Source organism: Eretmochelys imbricata, chromosome 13, assembly GCF_965152235.1.
Source record: "Eretmochelys imbricata isolate rEreImb1 chromosome 13, rEreImb1.hap1, whole genome shotgun sequence".
In the NCBI taxonomy this organism is placed as follows: Eukaryota; Metazoa; Chordata; order Testudines; family Cheloniidae; genus Eretmochelys; species Eretmochelys imbricata.
In genome coordinates this window covers 2,273,689-2,288,642 of record NC_135584.1, presented here as the reverse complement: position 1 = coordinate 2,288,642, position 14,954 = coordinate 2,273,689, and the positions used below count along the sequence as shown (strand labels likewise).

General features: G+C 47.0%; 1 protein-coding gene across 1 annotated transcript in view; it reads right to left on the bottom strand.

The window, feature by feature from the left end:
• Positions 1 to 1,665: 1,665 nt before the first annotated feature.
• Positions 1,666 to 14,954, bottom strand: part of NOL4L (nucleolar protein 4 like) — a 103,152-nt gene continuing 89,863 nt past the window's right edge. Inside the window, 5 exon segments of the mRNA XM_077832103.1 lie at positions 1,666 to 6,769; positions 11,303 to 11,504; positions 12,285 to 12,407; positions 12,887 to 13,078; positions 13,169 to 13,354. Of these exon segments, the coding sequence (XP_077688229.1) occupies positions 6,570 to 6,769; positions 11,303 to 11,504; positions 12,285 to 12,407; positions 12,887 to 13,078; positions 13,169 to 13,354 (903 nt within the window). The 3' untranslated portion in view covers positions 1,666 to 6,569.

Sequence of the window (14,954 nt, the reverse complement as noted above, 5' to 3'; positions counted from 1 at the left end):
CTTAAAAGTCAAGTGGTTGCTTATGGCAAGTTTTGTTGTTTTGTTTTTGCCATCAGTTGAAGCTCTTTGACTGTAGCTGAGTAGGCCTAGAAGCATGCGTGCGGTTAGATGAGCCATCCATTAAAAGAAAACTTGATCTAATTGTGAAAAATACATGAACTCACCATTTAGAAATGTTAAATATAATTTTAAAATGGCTGAAAACCTGAGACGTCAATAGCTTGTCTTTCTGATGGTGCAGTGTCTGACAGTAGCAGAGTTAGCTGTCTCTGGAGTAGCAGGGATCTGGGAGATCTCATAGTTGGTTTTAAGGTAAGCCCTAATATTTTTTTGCTTGAGTCTCACATTGGTCCAATATGAAGAATACTTAAAAATTTTCTCCATACTGTTTTTCTAGTAAGTAATAGAATTTACTTTTTAAAAAAACCTGAACACCTCCAACTTGCCTTTTGCATTTAGCTGAGCAATGCTCTGGTATGTGATCCTGTCGTAATGGAATGACTAACTAGCTGGGAAGTAACAGCAAAATCCATCACTTCCTTGAGTCAACAGAACCATTTGCAGGTGTGGAGTTACTGAAACAATGACAGGTATTTCTAACTGTTCTCAAAACTCACTGTAGACATGCACAGTAATCGCCACACCCCATAATTAGAATGGTTCTTCACTACTCAATGTAGATTTAAGAGTAGAGGTCTAGTATTACTAAGACTTCATTATGCTTTCAAAACACACAATAGAACACATTTACTAGTGTATATATTATGAAATATCATGAATAATTACGACTAATATAGAATTGTTAGATAAAGTACAATTTAGGATGCCCTCTCCTTGCTATTTCTTATTGACTGCTTACTAATGTATAATATTCAGCCATTCACAGCGGGTCTCCTGGTCACTCCCTTGCAAGGGTCCGTCAGCCAACTTCTTGTCTGTCGCTGGGGAAGCCCTGCCCATTCTGGAATCAAAGGTAGGGCAATGGAAACTTGTTTTAGCATACAGTCTGGCTCTTTAAAACCTGTCATACCTGTCTTTCCTAGGCCTTCTGCCTCTGTCACCAGATCACTGACGTGAATTAGTGAGGTTTAACTGTGTTGTGGTTTGAGATCCTTTAGTACAGAGGCACCATGTAAGTGCCACGTAGTTATTTATTTTATTATATGTAATTAACAGAGTTGGTCAGGAAACTATATTTTTTATGGACAATACTGAATTTCATTTAAAAAAACAGAGTTTTTTACTGGGAAAAGCAAATAAAATTTCCATGAAAGCAGACACTTTTTTAGCAAAAAATTTCATTTTGTCAAAAAAACAGCTTTGCCAGTCCCAGAAGTGACTATTGAGGTAGCTATCTAAAATATAAGAATAGCAGCAGCTGATTGTTAAGGAAGAGACAGCACAGCTTGTTTTAAGGTACTTGAGTGATGAAGGTGTTTGTTTATTTTAAAACACCTAAATTTGAAAGCTGTTCTTGGTACCAGTAACAAACAAACTGACTTTCCATGTGTTAGGTCACAGACTGACACTGGGTTGCAAATCCGAGATCTCTAATGGGAACTCGGGAGACAGCTGATGACATATGTCTCAGTTGGTGGAAAAAGCCTTATAAGCAAGAGGTAAAAGTGACCCTAGCTATGTTTGACACTAGAGATCTGAGTCCTGTTTGTTATACAGTGTTTATTAAGTAGATTCAGTCTTATATATGATATACAGATTCAAAAGAAAAAAAGGATTCCACATACTTATGAAATCAGTGCATTTAGCAAGTAATACCATGGAAATAACAGCTTGATTAACAGCTCATTGGTCTTTGTTAAGTGAGGGGGACAGGGAGTTGGCCTGTGCTAATCATTCCACAAACAGAACAGAATTAAGTTGCATCACATATAATAGACACACATTCTAAGAATTAAAATATTAAGCCACACTTACTGGAAAAATCCACAGTATATAACACAAATTTTTATACAGCTTATTGAGGAGGAAGTGCTCATCTGCTTAAAAGAGCCACATTAAGTTGCATAGGTGCCTATCTGCAAAAATATCATTTAGAAATTAATCAATTGATTAAGCAATAAAGTGTCACCTTCGAAGCTGGATTCTCTTTCCATGGTGATTTAAGTGCCATATGCTCAGTTTCTGAGCGTGTCGTGTCGTCGTCCGTGTCCCCCCTCCCCCCCCAAAATGTACTAACTTTCTAAACGAACTGCCTCCTACTCCATTTGGGAGCTCCGGTGTCTCCAGAGAGAATACTCTCCTATCATTTTTATTTGAAATTAACATCTAAGATCATTTAATTGTGAATCAGTAACTGTTCAATTGTGCTGAAGGAAAGAGGGGTTTCGCCCTTCTCCCTGGCCTCCACTAGGCTTGAGCATTGTTCTAGACTCAACTGGAACCCTAAAATCAGCTAGGTAGCGTTCACCTTCATGCCTGGGATGTCAGGGAGGAGAGGCAGGGAAATACACCATCATATGGTTCTACTTCTGTTTGGGGTCCTGGCTGTTTATGGTCACCTCACCCCCTCAGATCAGCTCTCAAATTTTAAGCTACAGCTATTTTTTAAATTGATCACTTAAAAGTGTGTTCGGCTGTGCAAACGCTGACATCTCTTGCAGCACATCCCAGTTTTGTTTCTTTTAAGGTGGTTGATTATGTGTCAAGTGTGTCTGTGGCTTTGCTAAGCAGATGAACTGGGTGAGGTGCATCTTCCTCTTCAACAGCAGGTTTGCAGAACACACAGGGGCTGGGAGTTCTGTACATGTAAACAGTACACTTTCACTGAGTCCAAAATTAGGAGCAAAAATACAAAGGTTCACATTGGTCTTAGGTAGATACAGGCGAAGAACTGAGCTGTACAGCTCTGAAACAACCAAACAAAAGTTTCTAAAGCACCACTAAATTATATAAAAATCAGACCATGGACGGATTGTAGTTGGTATTCTGGTGAAATACTATGCTACCTTGTAAAAAGTGTTACAAAAAATTACAAATCAAAAGTATATTAACCCTCTGAGTTCAAAGCAGCATTTTGTAAATGACTGGTACTAAATCCTATGGTCACCTGTGGGAAGAAGGTGGCCCTTTGGAGTGGGGAGGTTCAGGTCACGTCTGCTGGGAATCCTGTGAACACTTCCCCTTGCTGAAACACTGTCGTTGGGAACTGAACATTCCCTGTGTACAAGTGGTGGTGATTAAGACGAGAGGTTTATCATCTTCTTCACTGGTTTTCCAGACCATCTGCTAGCCCAGTGCTCCCCTTTTGCCCCTCACAAAGCCTCTGGAAAGCCAGGGTATTTTGCTCCTGTTCGTTCCTTATCATTGAGAATCGTAAATTGAGATTCCTAACCCTTTAATATCTAGTGAAAACTTACAAAGATGGCTATGAAACAGCCTCTGAGTAGAGTCGGACCACTGTTGAGTAAGGATCAGTTAGAGCACTGAGATGTTCTCTGGAGATAGCGCCAAAGAGACTAAAGATGCAGTTTACATAAAACTTTCCCTGACACCAATACGCAGTGGATCCCATTTGTTTCACAACTTGTCACAGGTACTACTGTCACCAGGGCTTCAGAAATCTGAGTTTGTGCCAGCCAGCTGCAGGTTATGAACATGAGTTGATGTTACACAGTAGGCTGTCAGTTCTTCTTCCTATGCAATCATAAGTCTCAACTGTGTTCTACCAGTGGTTTAAATATTAAGAGCTACTAAACATGAAGTTCCAGGGTGATCTGGTAAAAACAGCTAGATGTTGCATAAATACAATTTTAAACAAACTGTAGCTGATGTTGATCTGTTGTAATAAGCCCCTGGGCAATGTTTTTGTTGGCTAATTGGCTGGCAAATTTATGGCTGCGTGTTCTTGATGGCCTCTTAAAAGGAGCGGAGGCAACCATTAAGTAATGTCTATAGAGAATTCTGGGACAGCGATTGTCTCTGCCTCTCTTTAACATTAAGACTTTCACAAATGACTGTAGTTAACATTTTGTAAAAGGTTTGCTACTTCATGGTATTGTACACATAAAAATAAATATTTACATAAATTCAAAGTATGGGAGGATGCAGTGGACAAATCAAGCAGGCTTGTGAAGTGTGGACCTGAAATTTGGGCTTGTGTGTGGTCATTCTGTTCTCGGATACCTTAGCTCTGATACTGACCCACACTCCCTGGAGGTTGGTCAGATTTTGTCTATTGTCCACATATGCTAAGAACCAAAATGTTAGAATGTTCCCAAAGAACCACCCTGCTGGCTCATGTTGAAATGAGGGGAATCAACTCTGATTTACAACAAAACCACTGCCTTCTCCCTGCAAGGGCTGTCTGAGTGTAGAAAATGCTCAGGAATTAAATCCCTTTTCTCCAGCAGCTGGGGAGAGTTCAGGGTTTGGGGAAAGTGGTCAATGCACTAGTTAATCCCTTTTAGGGCCAGGCTGGGCAGTCCTGTTCTAGAGAGCCAGAAGCCTGGTCTACTTTACAGCTAAGGAAAGGGATAGGGCCTTGTTTTTTAGCCAGCAGTTTTCCCACTAGCATGAATGGAAACTAATTTGGTTAAAAAGGTTCTTGAAAAACCATTTCAGGCTCAGTCCCTGCTGGTGCCCAACCTGTGCTGCCTGAAAGTGTAAAACCCATGTGTTAGTATGGTTATTTCTGCAGTATGGGGGATGGGGACGGAGGGGGGGAAGGACGGGGGACAAAGTGGACCACCACTGCAGAGCAGAAACCTTCATCACTGAAGTGAGTTCTCAATAAATTGGTCTAAAAGGAGCTAACTTCAGAGAAGGAAACCACCTGCATTTAAAATGATCAAAATTATTTTAATATTCTTCAAGTCTATCTGGTGCTGCTGCTTGTGGTCCTGGCCCTGGAAAGGAGGACAGGAGACGAATTCTGCCAGCACTGACAAGGGAGAGGGTGAGGAGAATTCTCACAGGTTCTTAGGCAGCAATTTACTGCTGCTTTTTATGGCTACAGACTATGTTGCATTGCTTGGCCCTGCTCAGCATCTTGATGCTCGAGCAAAGTCCCTGGTTTTAGCAGCACTGGTAGTAGGTATTGCACTGAGCAAAGGGAAGTGCATTGGTTTTGTTTCTTGGGAGGGTGGGAGTTGGGGAGAAACAGCAATGGTGATCAGGCCAGATTTTTCCCCACACTTTAGGAATTGTGAGCTTTTACCAGGACTGTTACTGGGGGGATGAGGGGCGGAACCTGGGCTCTGGGGAGAATTTACACCCTTTCTGCTGCTGAGAGTCTCCTAATTCTTTCCTTTTGAGTAGGAATGAACTGATTGTTTAACTGAAGTAGTTTACTTTTCTCCCTAAAAGTCTGCACTGGTCTTTATTATTCACGTGAGTTTCTCTAAACAGGTCTCTTGCTGCTGCCCCCAGCGCTGGTTTCCCGTACACTTGTGGAGACAGCCTGGGATTCCTCACTGAGGAGAGGTCAGACGTCATCCATTGTGACAGGGAGCTGCTGTCCATCAGCAGTGCATGTCCTTCCTTCTCTTCTGAACAAAAAGGGAGCCAGCTGGGGTCAGCTGTCTATCTGCTGGTTTAGTTTTGACTCCTCAGTGTTATCTACTTGTCTGCTCCCCAGTCTTGGATGCACATCATAGTGATATACATTATGGAGTGAACTTTCAGAACCCCAATGAGTCCTGGAAAAAGCCCACAATAGAGTGTGAGGTAGAATATGGATGGTGAATGCATGACAGTGGTTCTCAGATATTTCCTGTTTTGCTCTGCAATGAGCTAAATGAGTGTAAGAGGTCCTTCCAGTTGGAGGTCTACTGAGCTTGCTGAGTCTCTCTGCAGGAGATATCGGACCCCATTGCTACTGCTACAGGACCGCTTAGAGTAAAGGTCTAACAAGACACTCTTTCCTCATTGTTCAGGTTCTGCCTAAGCTTGCTGGAGGCTGAGCAGCCTAGAAGTTCTAGGGCTAGATGGCAAACTTGCATCCTGTGGAAAGGGGTCTCTCCCAGGAGAAGTCGGTGGAGTTACTCAGCCATTAGTAGTGTAGTGATATGGAATGTGTTATTTCACAGGAATAAATTCCTTCTGATCAGACGGACACAAAACTGGCAATCTGTACAAACTCAAAAGAATCCATTTTCAGAAAAATAAATTACTAAAGGGAGAGGAAGAGGGACCATTTCTCAATAAATATGCAATTCTGCTCACCTAAGACCTTGAAAGGTAATTATCTGGGGATGGGATTCTAATGTTGGGGTCCACAAAGGTTATTCTAAATACATCTGCAGCCCCAAGCCTCCCCAAGCTCCCTTCCACCCTAAAAAAATCCCACACCCATCCAAGCTGTAGGTTTGGCTGCTTCTGCTCATCTAGGCGCACCTGTGTTGAGAGAGTCAAAAATATGTCCTTGTGCCCCAAGTCCCAGGTGCTTGGAGTGTGAAAGAAAACAGTTCTAGGGTTCCACCTTTAAAAACTAAATGTACCAGCTACTGGGTGGGAGGACGATGGTTAGTCCTGAGCGGGATACCAGTGGGAGCCTGTTTCCAAAGGGTGTAAATTGTCTTCTGCCACAGGAGCTACACAGACACCAGGAGTCAGTTCTGCTGTAAAATGAGGTTTTCCAGTTCATCTGCAGACCGAAGAAGAAAAGCCGCTGACTCTCGGTAGCCGGCAATCAATTGCCGCACGGCACTGATCTCTGTGGGGCTTAGCTGGGCAGCTGGCATCCCCCTGCTGGTGCTGTTAGAAGGGGCTGTGCTTGAGGCCCCACCTTTCATGCTGAGATCAGTAGGACCTGCAATGGAAAAGTAAGAGGGAGGTTCAGGAAAAGACACTAGCACAGTTGCTGCCCCAAAGTGGCGCATCCAATTTAGAGGCGAAAACTCCACCAGCACCTGCTGTTTTGATTCAGAGCCCCGTGTACAGCACTCTCCATGCAGTCCTGAGCCCTACAGAACAGACTGTCAACTTGTAGGCACCTTCCAACTGCTGCTGTGTCACAGAGGCGCCGCCATGGCTCTCGGTTCCCCTTGTCGAAGAGAGCAGGGGTGTGTGTGTATTTTGTGAACATACTGTACGAACAGTCAGACTAACCCTCTGCTCGGCTAGGAGTCAGATCAGGCACAATTCAGACACCTCCGTTTTAACACTGTAATAAAACCGGCAAGGAGGGAGGGGGTTTTCACCTACAATACGAAGATATATTCACTGCAGTTTGTAATGGGCTGGGATCGCAATGAAACACTTGGGAGCTTGGCTGAATGAGCATAAAATGTAAAGGCTCAGTCAACTCAGAGAAAATATTGTACCTACAGTTGTTCCAACCGACTCCTCAGAGTACTGAAGTGAGCTGTAGCTCACGAAAGCTCATGCTCAAATAAATTCGTTAGTCTCTAAGGTGCCACAAGTACTCCTTTTCTTTCTGCGAATACAGACTAACACGGCTGTTACTCTGAAACCTAAGGGTGAGGGGAAACAGTGTTCTCCGTTTCTGGTTCTTCTCTGCATTTGACAGCATGTTGCATGGAGTGGTTTCATTGTTTATGGTCAGTTGTGTAATTTTCATGCTCCTGGCATAGGTTCTGGAACTAGGAGGAGCCCCCCTCCCCCAGTGGTTTCCATCAAATACAGGGTTTAGTTTGGTTCAATGGCTCTCAGCACCCCCACTACACAAATTGTTCCAGCACCTGGTTCCAGCAGGGGCGCCCAAGCATACTCTGCAAGAGGGTGTTTCCCAGTGCCAGCAACACATAGGTGTGACAGGAGGAGCAGTAGCCTTGAGCATGTTTGGGGATGTTGCTCTTTGGCTCATCCAAAAAACCTCTTCAACACACAAAATGCCTTCATTTAAAAAAAAAAAAAAAAATCAAATGACGGGGACTAAAATATTGTTCTAGGACTGTGCGTTTGCATGATGTGCTCCACCAATGAGAGACAATCCCCGGAGCATATGAGTTAATTCCAACCCCGCAAACACAACCGTAACCTGATGCAAGTGAGTAACTTTTTCTCTCTCTGAGGTACTTTTCTAGTCCTGGTCCCTGGTATCTGAGCACCTCACAATCTTGCTTGTTCTCTCAGCACCCCTGTGGGGCAGGGCAGGGCTGTTCTCTTCAGCTTAAAACTGGAGAAAAGAGCCACTGAGAGGCCAGCTGATTTGTGCAAGCCTACCCAGGAAGTCTGTGCTGAACCCATGTCTCCTCAGTCCCAGGCTAGTGCCCTGCACACTGGGCCCTCCATCCACGCAAGGAGACCCAGCGAGTTCGGTGGCAGCTGCGGGGTGCTCTTTACTACTGAATGAATTTGGGGCTGCTTAAGCAATTAGGAGCCTACTTTCTGAGCAGGCTTAATCCCCCTGCTGTCTGAAGATCCTGGTGTGATTTGGGTTACAGATGAAGAGCAGACAGCACTTGAGAGGAGGCTGGTCGTGGCGAAATGAGGCCTAGTCAGTGGATCTGGGTCGGGGAGGACAATGAAAGAAGGCACAAAGGTGCTGGTGGGAGGAGGAGGGGATAGGGAGCAGTAAAGCAAGAACTGTGGGCAGGGTGCAAGGTGGGAGGAGGTGCAGACCGTGGCAGTGCTTTAAAAGCAGGGACAGTGAGTTTGACAGGAGAGCTGGTGAGCTCCTTGAGGAGAGGTGGTTAAGGAGGAAAATGACTTCAGTTGTTGTGTGTTAAATAGACTGAAAGGAAAGGGAGGCCAGCCGAGGCAGACAGCCACAGCGTGAAGCACAATTCTGGCAGTGGGGAAGGGTGGTGACAGTGGGAGGGAGGGAGGAGGCTGGATGCAATGAGAGAAGGAAATGGAAGAATCGAAGCTAACTCTGTGATTGTGAGTCTGAGTGATGGGGAGGGATGGAGCTGTCGGGTGATGGAGAAGTTGGGCTTTTCACTGTGTTCAGGCTGAGGAAGTGTTGGGACATGTAGGAAGAGAGAGCAGAGATGGGAAAGCTGAGAGTCTAGGCAGGGGTAGATTGAGAGCCATCAGTACAATGGAAATAAGGGACACCCCAGGAGGAGGTGAGGTCACCCAGAAGGTAAGTGGCAGGGAGAAGGGAGAGTACGAACCCAACAGTGGGGGTAACAGGAGGAGAAGGAAAGGGTCCCCCAAGAGGCAACATTAAAGCAGCAATCAACGAAGTAGGAGTAGAACAAACAGTGGACAGTCAAGGGATGGGCTTGAGGAGAAGTAGGCAGTCGAAGACAGCAGAGGTCATGGAGGGGAAAGGAGTGGGGTTAGTGACTTGAGGGGAGTTTCAGTGGAGAGGGAAAGGCAACAAACAGCCGAGAAGGGAGCTGCACTGGGAGCATAAAGCTTGCTCAAGAGGAGGAAGGAAATGGGGTAACAGGGAAGTGGGTAGGCTGGGGAAAACGGCCTGTTTCTATGCAGAGTGATAGATAAGAGAGAGATGGCGCTGCAGCACAAACTCCAGGAGCTCGGGTGGGAGGGCGGGGGGACACAGAATAGTGCAGACTTCATTCAAACAGGGGTGAAAAAGGGACACAGATGGGGATGAGGGAAGGAATTATGAGAGGATCTGGCAGGAGCTCTCTTGGCTTTAAAGGAGTTGGCAAGAGCCTGGGCAGAGGAGGGTTTGGGGCAGAGGCCAAAATGGAGAGAAGCACGATTTCAGCTTTGTGCTTCCTGTGCATGCCTGGAATAGGCCCTGGTTGGTCAATTTGCGGTAAGGTGTCATGAGAACAGCTGTGTGGGTGGGCAGCTCCTCAAGGAAACTGCACAGTGGAAACTGCCACCTAACCCTAATCCTGCTTCCCCTCCTGCACTGGGAGCCCCGGAATGCCTGTGCTAGTCTAGAAAGGAAGTGTAACATCCTCTACTCTAGCTGTAAGGATTAGGTCTCAGCAGCTGGAGACTAGGGTGGGCTCTTTACTCAGGGTTAAGAGGCATTAGGAAGGGATGATAACAGTTAATCCCAGACAGGCATCTTTCAGGACTCTGGAAATCACATCCTTTCAAATCCTTACTCCATGCAGCTAGGGAGGGGTGGGGGGGCGAGGCCCCAGGAAAGGCACTGAGGCCTGGAGCAAACAGGAGCGAGGGGTTCAGTGGCAAAGACTGCTGAGGGGAATGTCTCAGGGAGGAAAGAAGTCTTGTGCTATTGGTTGCGTGCTAATGGAGATGGGCAAGGTGACTTGCATATACCGTTCTAAAGGGGTTCTTAGAAGAACCCAGATAGATCCAGAAGCAAAAGCCCTGTTCCTCTCTGCACACTACTCCTGGCCAGGCTCTCCAATCAGGGTTTCCAGGCATGCACCTGGGTGCGAGGCTGTGGAAGCAGGTCAGGTGATTGCCTGACAGGTCTGGCTAGAGGGGCTCCAGCCACTACTGCTCAGGAGTGGCACAAGAACAAACCCAAGAGGCTACTGCTGAGATGTGTGAGATCCTCTGATGCAAGATCACTCAATTCCATAATTTACAGAGAGAGGCTTCTGGTCAGGGCATGTCTATGCCAGGCAGGGCTGGCCCTCAGTGTGGTCCTATGCTTCCCCAGCCCAGACTAATCATTCTGTTTACTGGATCATTCACTGTCACGTTATTAAATCTAACTGATCAGGCTTGTTCTCTCCCTCTCCTCAGGTTCTTTCTTTCCCTACGCCTTGCAACACAGACCCCCCATCCCACGCTCCCTTTGCCTAGCCTCCTCCCCCCGACGCTCCTGCTAGCAAGAGGGTTATTATTTATTATCTTTTAGATTGTGGCAGCACCCACAGCATGATCAGTGCTTTCCTAACTCACAGGCAGACAGGACCCCTGGCCCAACCAGCGTCCTATAAAAAGACACATGAAGGGTGGCGGAAGGGTTGTCTCATATCAGCAAGGCAATCAGGGTGGTGACAGGTGCCTGCCTTGGTTAATTATTAATAGGTGGTACCTGTGGGTTTTTTTTTTTTAAGTTAAACTAAATTCCCTTCCCCCACAGTTCAGCCCTTGTCTTTCTCCCATGCTGTCTTCCAGCCTCAGTCATCTAGTTTATTGTGGGAGTAGGGGGTCCTCAGGAGCAACTGAGGGGTGGCTCTGCAGACCAGAGGAAGGGGGCTGGTGTGAGCCCCTTGCATCGGCAGTGCTTGGAGAGCAGGAGCAGCCTCAGCCTCCCCTCATTCAGCCAGAGTTGGAGGCATGGCCTAGCAAAGCATCATCTTTCTAGTTGCAGAGCAAGGAGAGCAGTAAGGAACCTCCAACTCCCTGCTTGTATTCTATAGCACACTCCTCTCAAGCAGTCTTCAAACCCCATTTGAATGGAGCGAGTGGAGACAGAGGAGACCCAATTCTGTGTCACTCCCAAGTGCCACTCCTCTGCCTTTCTTACCATTACTGTGGTTCCCTGTTTGCAGTGAAGTGGGTGGCTGCAGGCTGCCTCCAAGGGTCCCATAGCCACGGTAACTGTAGTTCAAGCTTCCGTTGATGTAGACCGGATCCTGGGAGTAAGATGAAGCTGGCAGTGAATAGGAGGAGTGCGTGATGGCTGTGGAATCTCTGGAGTGCTGCTTATCCAAGGGGATCGGCTCATCCTACAGCAAGGAAAGCAAACCGATTTATTCCAGTGAGGAGACTTTCCTGCCCTTCACTTCCAATGGAAGGGCTGCACCAAGCACAGTTGGCTTTTCTACTCTCTGATTCCCTGGAATGACCTCTTGGGCCAGCCCACGCCAGCATCCTGGTATCCCAGCCAATCAGAGCATAGAAAGAGCAAGGATGGCTTCAAACCTAGTTACAGATATGTGAAGCTCCCGTGTTCCACAGCTTTCCCAGAAAATTGTGAGGAAGGTGTTTAAATACACACAGCCAAAGCATGCCTGACCCTTTCCCCCTGGGCAGAGCAGGCATGCGTAGCTGCTGCTCTCTCCTTGTGTTAGGAATGAACTACTGCTCACACGTCCTTGTCAATTAAAGGGAGCATCCCTCACCCACCTCCTGCACAACAGTCCCTCCACTGCTAGTTTGCTTGTCCCTGTCCTCATCTCTCTTCAGTCTGGGCTCTCTCAGCCTCCCCTGCGCACACTCACTACCATATAAATTGTTTCTTCCTGTTCTCCAGACTGTCTTCCCCCGTCACATGTGCTCTGCCTACGTTCTCCCTCTACAACATACATGCACAGCCTGGTCTTTCCCTTTCTAGGCAAACTGTAAGCAGACCAAACTTGCATGGCTTGAACCAGGTATTGTGCACATCACCAGTGAGCAAGATCTCTGATGACATCATCTGTCAATTCTGGTTCATCTTCTGCCTCTGACTGGGGACAGAGCAGATGAAATTGTGCCTAGCATGCAAAGGATTACTGGGATCGTACCTGGGATGTCTGATATATCTCCAGCCGCATTCTCTTGGCTGCTTTCCGTGTTTCACTCTCGCATGCAGCTGCAAGGATATTTTCTGCCATGGCTGAGGTCAGATGTGGTGGGGTGGGTCTGGTCTGTGGAGACATAGAACCAGGTAGGTCATCTTTTGGGAAACATGGATACTGATGGAAACAATCATTTTATGTGTCTTGACCATTCAGATTGTGCATTGTACATGTGCCAGGAGCATGGCAAGAGCACAGAATACTCGCAAGCTCTTAAAAGTTAATATTTAAAATCAAGATATATAAGGCCTCAACTTTTTAACCCGCCAGTGCTTGCATCTGTTTCTCCATCCGCCAGTGTCAGTGTGTCTCTGCCATGCACACCCTTCGGGTGGCAGAGAACATGTAGTGACATTTCAAAAAAAACTAGCATTGGAAGCAGGGGCACAGACAATATCCGAAATGGATCATGATCTGGTTCCTCTCTTCCACACATCTGGAAGGAGGACAAGTCTGCAGGCACTAGGGAGGCCTTTCGAGCAGGAGGAATGTGAGGAAGGGAGAGCAGTAGGGCAACAAGGGCACGGAAGGCAGGGGAAGCAGCTCACCATCTCCATGCCGTTCTTCTTCATACGGCGGCAGGATTTGAGGTAAGTGCGAATGCGTTTGCGAGCTCTCTCCTGGAACTCAGGGAACTGTCGGCTGCAGGACTCGATGATCGCCTGGATTTTCTCTTTGGGCTGCTTGGAGATGGGAACCATTCGGTCCAGATTCTCATCCACAAAAAGGCGCACAAACATCTGCAAAGAGAATGGAGAAGGGTTGGGGAGATGGACGCAGCAGAGACCTAGGACAGCTAGACCCACTCGTCCCTAGCCTGTTACTCTTACATTGAAGGCCTTTAATCGCTCTGGATCCATCCCCTCTGAGTCATTTATCTTATCGTTATCCTCATGGTCGTCATGGTCGTCATCATCTTCATCTGCTGTGGGCGCTCTGCCAACGGTCAGGTCCTCCGGACAGCCACTGACCTCGGTCTTGATGGAGTCATAACTGCCAGAACTGTATGGAGGGGACTGAGAGAGAACAGGGGGAGTCATGAGCACCCAGACCTCAACTCACCCTCCAGTCTTTGCCAAAGGCCAGGAGCCTGATTTCAAACAGGCCAAGGAACAGGGGAAGCAGAATCTCTTTGTCTTTGCCAGTTTACTCTGGCTACTGTGCTCCTTTTACAGGTCTGTCTAAAAGAAAGCTTTCTCCCTCACCACATAGCCTTTCCTGCTGCCTGATCCTGCTATGAAGTCATATCCTTATGACATCACAATCTGCTGCCCTGGAAATGATGGAGCTGTCACAAATTCAGCGTTAGGGTCACTGCAGGATCACACAGGAGCAGATGGGCTAGGAGAGAAAATTAGCAAAAGAGAGACTCGGGCAAACTGTGATAAATAAGAGCATCAGAAGATGGAAGCAGCAAAGAGGCAAAGTCCCATGGAGCCACTCCCTCTTACGCGGAGTTTGTTTAAAGGGCAGGTGTGGGGTCCTTCTATTACCATCTGTGATGAATTACACTGTGGCCAACAGGCCATAAATTGTACAGGGATCTGTTCTCTAGAAAACCCTGCAGTTGGGTTGTGAGACCTCTCATCTTGTTCCTGTGTGAGACCTCTCATCTTGTTCCTGTCAGGGAGAGGAATGGCATACGGTAGCCCTGTGGCTGAAGTCATGGATTCAGACTCTGCAGCCCTGGATTCAGTTCTCACCCTGCAACAGATGTTGCCTGTGTGATTTTGGCCAGGTCACTTAGAGCCAGATTTTCCAAGGTACTTAAAGACGAAGATGGGATGTGGTGCAATTTTCAAAATGGCCAAAGGAGATTAGGCACCTCGCCCCCATTTACATTTTCAAAGGACTGAAGTAGCGGCACCTAGCTGGCTTTTGGGCCTTTTGAAAATCCCACAGAGCCACTGTCTGCATCTTTAAGCACCTAAATACTCTGGAAATCTGGTACTTTGTGTGTCTAGCCTAGTTTCCTATCTGTAAAATGGGTATGATTGAGAGGCGCTCCTTATGGGCCCTTCATCCCCGTAGTGCAGATAAAGCAGGCCAAAGTCCGGAGCACAAAACAGGAAAGATTCAAGCCATCTGTCCTTGCCCACAGTTCTGTCAAGATCGGTGGATGCTCTGGACTTGTCACTCTGATCGTGGGCACAGGAGCTGTAGGGGGCGCGGCTTACGCATGTGTACACCAGGTGCTGTCTTCTGAAAGTTTTGTCACTGTTTCGACGTGTACACGCACACACAGAGCTTCACTGTGTTCCCAAGAACACTCAGTTGGGTACTCCTGGGAACGCTAACAGGCCCACTGGTGAACCTGTTCCTACAACAGCAGAGATTCACTTACTCCACCAGGCAACGGGCACAATGTGCATTCTGCCACCCAAACTTAGCTTTAAAAAGCTGGTTTCTGTGAGAGGGGATTGCTGAGGCATTACAGGTGGCTGATCCTGGATTTATGGTTCTGCAGTGAGATTGGGAGATCCACCACAGCAGAGACAGCATCTGCTGAAGCCTCCTGGGAAGACACTATGCTTGCGCTGACTGTTGGCTTTGCATCTGTTATGGCTAGGGTGTGTTGGGAGAGGAGGCTGGGGGAATGACTTTCACAGGGAATGC